At 40.2% G+C, this 9,165-nt stretch overlaps 4 protein-coding genes across 4 annotated transcripts; 1 reads left to right on the forward strand and 3 right to left on the reverse strand.

The window, feature by feature from the left end:
• Window positions 1–3,853: 3,853 nt before the first annotated feature.
• Window positions 3,854–4,888, reverse strand: LOC106316248. Its single transcript, XM_013754123.1, has 3 exons — window positions 4,411–4,888; window positions 4,205–4,334; window positions 3,854–4,114 (listed from the first exon to the last, which is right to left on the reverse strand). Exons 1-3 carry the CDS (start codon window positions 4,752–4,754, stop codon window positions 3,977–3,979), a joined length of 612 nt encoding a protein of 203 aa, XP_013609577.1. The 5' UTR covers window positions 4,755–4,888; the 3' UTR covers window positions 3,854–3,976.
• Window positions 4,889–6,141: 1,253 nt separating this feature from the next.
• Window positions 6,142–7,142, reverse strand: LOC106315643 (enoyl-CoA delta isomerase 1, peroxisomal-like). Its single transcript, XM_013753440.1, has one exon. The coding sequence runs from the start codon at window positions 7,085–7,087 to the stop codon at window positions 6,368–6,370; it is 720 nt and encodes a 239-aa protein (XP_013608894.1). The 5' UTR covers window positions 7,088–7,142; the 3' UTR covers window positions 6,142–6,367.
• A 126-nt stretch (window positions 7,143–7,268) lies between these two features.
• Window positions 7,269–7,969, forward strand: LOC106316078 (NADH dehydrogenase [ubiquinone] 1 alpha subcomplex subunit 2-like). Its single transcript, XM_013753944.1, has 3 exons — window positions 7,269–7,424; window positions 7,523–7,629; window positions 7,722–7,969. Exons 1-3 carry the CDS (start codon window positions 7,339–7,341, stop codon window positions 7,823–7,825), a joined length of 297 nt encoding a protein of 98 aa, XP_013609398.1. The 5' UTR covers window positions 7,269–7,338; the 3' UTR covers window positions 7,826–7,969.
• Window positions 7,970–8,101: 132 nt separating this feature from the next.
• LOC106316077 lies at window positions 8,102–8,928 on the reverse strand. Its single transcript, XM_013753943.1, has one exon. The coding sequence runs from the start codon at window positions 8,837–8,839 to the stop codon at window positions 8,315–8,317; it is 525 nt and encodes a 174-aa protein (XP_013609397.1). The 5' UTR covers window positions 8,840–8,928; the 3' UTR covers window positions 8,102–8,314.
• Between the last annotated feature and the right edge of the window lie 237 nt (window positions 8,929–9,165).

Raw genomic sequence — 9,165 nt, forward strand, 5'->3', positions numbered from 1 at the left:
GTCTGAATAGATTTTCAGGATATGTGGGAGTGTCACTGAAATAATCATTCCATAACTGGAGATGACCTTCTTCACGGTTTCGTTCGATAAAAACTCGTTTTTTTCTTGTCCTCCTTTCATCTTCTTGATCACCATAAACATTTCACAAATTGTCAAATGTTTGATCGAAAGTTTGATCAAAATATTGATCAAATGTTTGATCGAAAAATTCATCAAGGGACCCATCCAAATTATGATGAGAAGAAGAAGCCATGAGAGGTTGGTTTTACAATCTTGTTTAGGATATGGAAATTTTTGATAAAAGATAGTGAGAATGGTGAGAAGAATGAGAGATAGTGTGAGATTAAATATAGAGAGAATGTGAGATTAAAGATAGAGAGATGGCTTGTGAGAGTAGAGATAGAGAGATGGCAATGGCTTGTTATCAAAATGTTATGAATATATAACAACATCAACACTCGAACATTCTACAAAGACAACACTTAACAAATCACAACAATATACAAAACTCCAAAGACCCATGAAGTCACTGTTATGTGATTACAAGACTCCAAAGACTACACTTACAAGATTCCAAAGACCCATGAACTCTGTCTTTTGCTTTACACCCGCGACCAGACTCCAAAGACCCGTTAGAAGACTCCAAGGACCCGTGAACTCTTTCTTTTGACTTTGACTCCAAAGACCCGTGAACCTGCAAGAACAAAATGAAGAGACGATCAAACACATTGAAACTTAAAGAATTGGTGCAAGATCAAACACACTGAAACATGAAACCATCAAACACATTGACACATGAAACCATCAAACACATTAACAGGAAACTTAAAGAGAGACCATTTTATACATGAAACTTGTCTTAACAGGAAAGAGTTTTATACTCCAAACTTAAAGAGAGACCATCTTAACAAGAAACTTAAAAACGAAACAGGGCTTAAACATGAAACATGAAACATGAAACAGAAACTTAAACTTTAACATGGAACTAATTTGACATCAAGTCACTAATCAGCTTCTTCTTGAGGGTTTCTTCACACTCAGATAGATGTTCTTTTTTTCCAATAAGACCTTCAAGGAGACTCATCTTAGACAACATTGATTTGGCGGCCAAATCCTGCTGTCTGATTGTCCACATCGCCTGGAACCCATTCATCGTCTGCTCATCTACCACCGCCTTCTTAGCACTCAGCTTTGCGGCCTTCACACCCGGGGGACGCTTGGGGCAAGTTGCTTGAGAGCTTGAGGAATCAGCAACGTCCTCACACTTCCTCTTCTTCGAGCTCCCTTTGGTTTTAGCAGTAGCAAGCTCGCACCACTTCTTGCAGTGGCGCAGTTCCTTCCAAGTGTGTTCAAGAGTGAATCTCTTCTTGTAGTTGTTGTAGAAGATTTGATGAGCAAGCTTGAGGACATCAGTCTTGTTCTGGCCGCTTCGTACGAGCCACAAAACTTTGACACAAGGTCATTGATCATGTGCCATCGTTGCTTGCAATGGCTTGCCTCTCTCTCTTCGCAGCCAGCAACTAGAGGACTAGCAGCGAAATACACAGCTATCCTTTTCCAAAAACCGGAGGATTTTTGCTCGTTCCCAACCACTGGATCCTTGCTCGTGTTTAACCACGAACTGATCAGGACCACATCATCCGTTGGTGTCCATTTGCGTCTTTCTTTAGGCTCCGTGCAGTGTCTCCCCCATAGTTTGAAGCATCGGTCCCAACACTGCTTTGAAATGGAACTTGTGATGAAGATAGTTCAACACTATCTTCATTGTTACCAAAGGAAAGAGTTTGTTGACTAAGTAGTTCAACAAAATTTGAGTGGGAAGAAAATGGATAAGAATCCATATCAGGAGGATGAAAAGAACAAAAGTAAGAAAGAGCGAAAAGATAAAGAAAAGAAGAGAGGTGAGAAAGTTGGAAGAGAATCACACGGTTTATAAATTGAAGAGAGGGATCAAGCATTGATCAGAAGCAACCATTACCGATTAGACATTTATCTAATAGCATTCATCACACAACACAATCACCACACATCTATCTAAGAGCATTCATTTCAGTCTAACTATAAACCGTATTTATTACCGAAGCCAACCATTATCTTACACTAACCACTCTATTTATTATCTAAGGATTGATCATTTCAATTCGTTTCAAACAAGAGTACACTCGATTTTAATTCAACAGAGCTAAAATAAACGTTATACATCTAGAAAGATCAAAGAGAAAGTACCTTTACGATGGAGGCGTTTTTTGTCTGACAAAGAGACTACATTGTGCCCACTTCAGGTCTGTTGATCAATCCTGCAGCCACACAAACACATAAAACAAATGACTCTCTGAAACGCTTTCAAAGAAGAGTAAACTCGTCAACTACCAGACTAAAGACATAGGATGTATCGAAAGCTATTTATTACATTTACCTAACACTAACGCACGATTTAATTCACACATTGATCACACTTTCAATTCAAACTTCAAAACAATTTAAAGAAACTCTTCGAGTAAATATTCAGTCCAAACAAACACCAAAACTGTTTAAACCGGTCCACAATGTATTTTGATTGAGAATCATACCTCCACACGGTTTCATCTCCATCTCGGCCTTTCTCTTCTCATGATTCTCCCAAGCCTGTATCTACACTTCCTCGATCTAATACCTAATCGCATTCCAGCAAAACAATCAAACCTCATGCCTCTTAATCAATCCACAAAACAGACAGGGTCAAAAATAAAACAGAGGATATGTATTTTGAAATTGACGATGAAGAAGGAAAGAATCTACCTGGCTCATGCCTTTTAATCAATCCACCTAAAGACACAAAAACACCAACATATCAAAACAAATCAGAGATGATTTTGAAAGATTCACGAAGATGAATCAAAGACATGCATGCTTGAAAGATTGAAACATAAACATATAGGAGCCTCAGATTTACCTTTTCGATTCACCTCAGCCGCAAGCGACGCCGTTGTTACCCGTCTCAGAGAGCCACTGATAGAGAGAGAGGTCGGCGTTTTCCTTGGTCGATGACAGCCACTGATGGAAAGGTCTCTGTTTCCCTTCATCGCCGAGACCCTCCGATAGAACCGTCGCCGTTTCGTCGACGAGAGGCGCCGAAACGACAGAATCGCCTTTCAAATCGCCATCGCCTTTCGTTTCGCGAAGGAGAGAAGACGCAAAGAAAGAGAGAAACAAAAATGAAACTCTTTTCTCGAAACCCCGACACCGCTCAACCTCCCAATCATAACCCGACACGTGGCCCGTAAGGGACGCCCCTTCACGTTCCTAATTAAGCTACGCCCCTTCCTTTAATCCCCTTTCTTCTTATTTTTAAAAGCTCAAATATTCTAACAAACCCACTTAAAGAACACTTAAGGGACCCTAATAAACCTGCTCTTAGCAAAACAGATTTTGTCTGCTGAACTTGTCATTATGGCCTCATCTAACTCTGGTTAAAATTTAAAATAAATCGTGTTTAAGAAAAAATTGTTAAGCCCATTTAAAATCAGATACTTGCCAAGTAACCACAATCTCAAAGTAGCTTCGGTGGATCCATTGATTTAGAAGTCGAGGTGTGTATGTTTTTTGTGTTGTTTGAGGTTGATGGTTCAGGATGATTAGTAGCTGAATGATAATTGTTGGTGGCAGGCTGGCAGCACCTCAGCTTACCTAGCTCAGGTGCTTGGCGAGGAACCATCTATAAGCTAAAAGCTAGACATGTCTATCCGTACACTTCCAGGGGATAACGGTCATCCTTTGCAACATGTACTGAGTTCAGATATATGGGTCCAAAGCTTCTGAGATCATGATGCTATATTACTCACACATATACACAAAAACATACACAAAAATCTAATAACACAAGGGAAAAATGTATAAATCCAAAATGCTTATATTTTTTTATAACATAAGGGTCTGTCAACAACTTGATAGACGCAGCAACCAAAAAGAAGGTAAGCACACTTGAAGTACACCAGTCCTACGACTCATGATAGAGATACAAGCCGAGACCAAACCGAGCACATGCTCTGCAGAATGCTAATTCCTCAGCTGCAGCAACTGGATCGTCTATGTGATTATCAGTCATCGTTACTGTCCCAGTAGATTCACGATGTGCCTGCATTACATGGAAACTTCAGGTTCTGAAAAGCGTGACACACAGAGAGAAAGAAAGACAACAACAAACTTTGAAGTCATGTAGCTTTACCTCGCCATCAGAGCCACGAATGGTGAGACGATAAACAACGGTGACACTACCGTTCTCAGAGTAAATAACATCTCGAACTTCCCCACACCAACCTGGTGCGTAGAAGCTTAGCATCCGGTTTGCATGGTACCTAAACAAAGACAAAAGGTCCAAGAACTCAGAAATCAAGAAGCAGCAGCAACAACAACAAGGTTAGGGGAGAGTACCATGGGATGAAGCCAGAAGAAGCGGCATTGGATCCAGGACCATGGCTCTTGACGATGTTATCAGCGATCTTCTTGTTAAGATCGCGAAGAATCTCAATCAGAGGCCGAGTGATGGACGAGGAGGAGAACTTGTCGTCCAAAGGGACTACATAGTTGGAGTTAGGAACCGCTCTTTGCTTCCAGGCTTCTCCACCGACTCCAACGCCGCTGCATCTGACTCCTCGCCACGCCGTTGACGTTTCTTGGCGCACGGCGACGGTTCTTAGAGGGAAGAGTCTTTGGGAGGCGGTAGATGGGGCGGAGTTTCTGAAGACGGTCGTGGAGGTATGTATTTGTGAAGACATTGTCGAGGAGGAGATGGAAGAAGACAAGGAGTTGAGGAAAACAGGAAAAGAGTGAGACGAGATTTGTCTGCTTCTTCTTCTTTTCTCTCTCTCTTTCTCAAGCAGTAGAGGTAGGTGGGATAGGTGGGGAAACCCAAACCAACCTCCCTTTTAAAGTTTTTTTTTTTTAAATTGGTAACATATCTCATTAATGCATTTTAGATTTTGCTTCCATATGTAAACATTTGTAATATTATCTGACTTTGGTTTACATATTCAAAACTATATATACTCCCTCCAATGAGAATATAGTTTTGAGGTTTTTATTTATTTCACAAAGTTATAATTTTAGGCTTTCAATGTATTTTTATAATTTTTTAATTCATTTTGTCCATATTAGTTAAAACAACTAGTATATGTAATAATTTTTGTTTGTAAATTATTTATTAAAGTATGATTATTTTCGAAATTGTAATTTATTCTTAAACTATGTGAAAACTCCAAAACTACATTCTTCTTGAAACGGATGAAGTTCTTAATATATTGATTTAATCCAATTTATTAACATTTATTTTTATTGAATTCAGCCGTTTATTTTATTGAATTCATCCGGTACAAATCATTTTTTTACATTTTATTGGCGCAAAAACAGTCCATTCTTCGGAAGTGGTTTGGTTCTTGAAGACGTCGAAGGGAGAATAACTATTAGTTTAAAGATTTTTTACATCTTAAAATGTGATATTTATGTTTTGTTCCATTATTTTTATTCTTCGTTTACAAAACGTCCGAGCCGGTCTTCTTGCAAAAGAAACTAAGTCTCTGAGTAGTGTGTTTTCCCATGTTCAACCTTAGGTTCAAAACTAGATGGTTCTCGAGACCAACCTCTTTGAATCATTTTAATAAAATATGGAGTTTTGGATGGAAAAAAAAATGTTTTTTCATTTAGTTTTCGGTTATCTTCTGCGTGATCCTGATAGTCCACGCAGGCTGGTTCAAGCTCCGTGGTGGACCATCTTCCTGAACCAGCAATGGTGACGATTCGATTGATTGCTAATCAGATTCATCATCATAAACATCCATATCCTCATCAAAAGCAGTCATATCAAGCTGGTAACGAAGTATCCCTCCTATTCCTCCGTACCCTGTGCAAAACTGAGCAATTTGTTAGTCACAAACTCCAACGCACAACTAAAACGCATGTACTCGTTAGCCAGCCACTCCAGCAATGACATCTTATCCTCCACATCCTAATCATTATTATCCACTTTAAAATTCTCAGCGTTGCCTTCTTGTTCCTTGTTCAGATGCTTTATCACAGTTTCACCAATAACACTGTTCTTTAAAACATATCTGTTGATGTCAAGGTTTTCCCTTACGATTAGCGTCTCAGCAGCATCTGAATCCAATTAATTTTGCTTTTAATTTATGGTTAGTTACATATTGACAAATCTAATTATTCATTCGTTTATTACATTATTTCCTATTTTACTATTACAAACCTACAATGTGTAAAAAGAAACAAATCTTATACCAAAAGAAAAGAAACAAATCTAACAAATTTCACTTGATCTCTATTTAATCTTTTATTTTTAATTTTATTAACTCGTACAAATTGGTTGAACAAAAAAAAAAACCTACAGTTTGGATCCACTGTTTCGCATTCTATTGGAAACACTCTCATTTGAACCAATCGTGTGGAGAACCTGTTTTAAAAGAGCCTCTCTCATCCCACCGTACACGTGTCCATCAACACCGCGTCTAACCAACTCCTCCCCCAACTTAACGGCGCCTTCAACCGTCTCCGCCGCGCTACCATAACTAGAATCCACGATTCCCATCTCCAAACCCCGCTCCGCCGTAACTTTCTCCGCCGTCAGCATCACATCTCTCCTCGCCGCCGGAGAACCGATCTTCATCCGTATCATCGCCGCAAACCACGGAGGAATCACAAGCTCGATGTCCAACTCGCTCATATACAGAAACCCCCTGTCGCGGCGCATCAGTACATAGTCGTGGCTCATCGCGAGAACGAACCCCGCGGCGGAGGCGTGGCCGGTCACGGCGGCGATCGTCGGCATAGGGAGGGAGATGAGGTCGGCGACTAGGGATCGGAGTTTGGAGTCCATGACGACGCGGAGAGAAGGATCGGAGTCGGCCAAGGCGAGATCGTAGCCGTTGGAGAAGAATTTTCCGTCGGAGGTTGTGATGAGGACCGATTGTGAGGAGGATGGATCGGAACGGATCTGTGTGATGGCGGAGGTGATGCTGTCGAGTAAGGTGGGGTTGAGACGGTGTTCGCCGTCGCCGGCGAGTTTCAGCAAGAAGAGTTGACCACGCTTCTCCAACGTACACATCTCCCTCTCTCTGTGAGATTAGCAATTATGCGTATTAGATAATGTAATGCAGGTAGGTAGGGAAATGAAGAGACGTGACCCAGTCACGTTTTTACTCAGCTTAATGGGCTTGAGCCCAATACCTTCTTTCTACTAAGTTGGATCATTTAATGGGCCTAACAAATCATTTCATTTTCTAAAGCACAGGTCTCTCCCCTCCCGTCTCGTTTCGATTCTGTGTTGCGGCATTTGGAGAGTGAAGAGAAGAGGCGATGGCATGGAGAGGAAACATATCGAAGTCTCTCAAAGAGCTCAGGATCCTTCTCTGTCAATCCTCTCCCGCTAGCGCTTCCACCAGGTTCTACTCCACCCTTCCCTCCTTTCATTTCCCGGTTTGATCAAACCAAATCTGTGCGATCGGCGATTCAATTATTTTTTTTTTTTTTTATGAGTCAGGACTTTCGTGGAGAAGAATTACAAAGAATTGAAGTCTCTAAACCCAAAGTTTCCCTTCCTGATCCGCGAATGTAGCGGGATCCAGCCTCAGATGTGGGCTAGATATGGTAATCTCTCGTTGATTTTTTATCTGATGAATGGAGTTTAAATATATGTTTATTTGTGCATCCGTTAATATGTGATTGGGCTTGTGGTGCAGATATGGGAGTGGAGAGGTGTGTGAACTTGGATGGGATGAGCGAGACACAGTTTCTCAAGTCTCTTGAAGACCTTGTGAAAGCTGGAGGAGCTACAAAAGCCTGAGGCTGTTTCTTTCTTTCTTTTTTTTTTTTTTTTTTTTTTTTATGATCTCGAATAAGCTAATTAACTGCAAACACTCAATTTTACATTTCCTGTCATTCTATTTACTTTGCAACTCTCTGGTGTCTTATCGCCTTTCGATTTGAATTGTTTCTTATTTGTGTGTGTGTGTAATCATTCCGTATGATTGTTGAAAGCATAGAAAGGAGGGAATAAACAAAAGCAAGCGTAGAGACCATTTAAAAGCAATTATGATTATTGTGAGGTTTGTGATCGATATGACAGTCATGATTTCTCAATTATTATTGGGAAATAACAAACTGGAAAACACATATAGGAAAGCTAATCCTTCTTTCAATCCAACTTGATAATTGAAACACATTAAAAAAGATCATAATGTTTGATCCTATAGAAAAATAAGAAGATCAAAGGATTTATGATCGACAACACAAAATATAAACGTTAGCAAAGATCGTAATAGGAATATGAGTTCTATGTGCCTCGGGCTAGCATTTCTTGATACCTCTTGAAGGACAAGAGTTTTTGGAGCTTCATCTGCTTATGAAACCTTGAAATGAAGAGATCTGCGACATGGTCTATCTCGTCTTCTAGCTTGAAACTTTCTCCTTCCTCTTCCTTCGAGTTCTTCACCATATCTATCACGGAACCTTCCTCCAACTCCCCAAAATCCTCCTCTCCTTCGAACAGCGTGTGCCTCAGATCAGGATACTTGTCGCTTTCCTCCTCTAGTACGTCGTAACTCTCATGATGAGCCACTGTGGATGCACCACTTTTGTAGAGGATTACAGCCTTGCTCTCGTCTCGGTCTTGGTCTTGATCAGAATGACCTAGGAGGTTGTGGATCTTGTTGGAAATGGAACGGAACCCCAGCTTCTTGTGTCTCACGAGAGACAACACCGTGAGTCTTGTTTTGTTCTTTACCGCTATAGATTTAGCCTTTGCAACTGAGCTCAAAAACGCAACGATCTGTTTCATCAATGCTGCAGCTTTCTTCATTTTTAAAATCTTTGTAAGAGCTATAAGCTTTAACCAATAAATTGTTTATGGTGTTTGTATAATAATGTTGTATAAGAGGATGTTGCTTAATTAGCATGGAGAGGAACATTGGTGGTCAGAGCCTTGAAGGGTTTATATAGGAGTCATGAGTCTTGTCGCATTGTTTGATTAACGGCTATATGGTTTGCTTAATGACGGAGCAATCTTCCCAAAATGCGACACGTGGAGATACACCATTTGATATAGTTGCTCTCTAATACTTTTTTCTGTATAACCTTTATGGCCTTTATCATATGTCACGTTCCCTTTTTTTTTTTTTTTTTTTT

This window comes from Brassica oleracea, chromosome C9, assembly GCF_000695525.1.
Source record: "Brassica oleracea var. oleracea cultivar TO1000 chromosome C9, BOL, whole genome shotgun sequence".
NCBI classification, from domain to species: Eukaryota; Viridiplantae; Streptophyta; class Magnoliopsida; order Brassicales; family Brassicaceae; genus Brassica; species Brassica oleracea.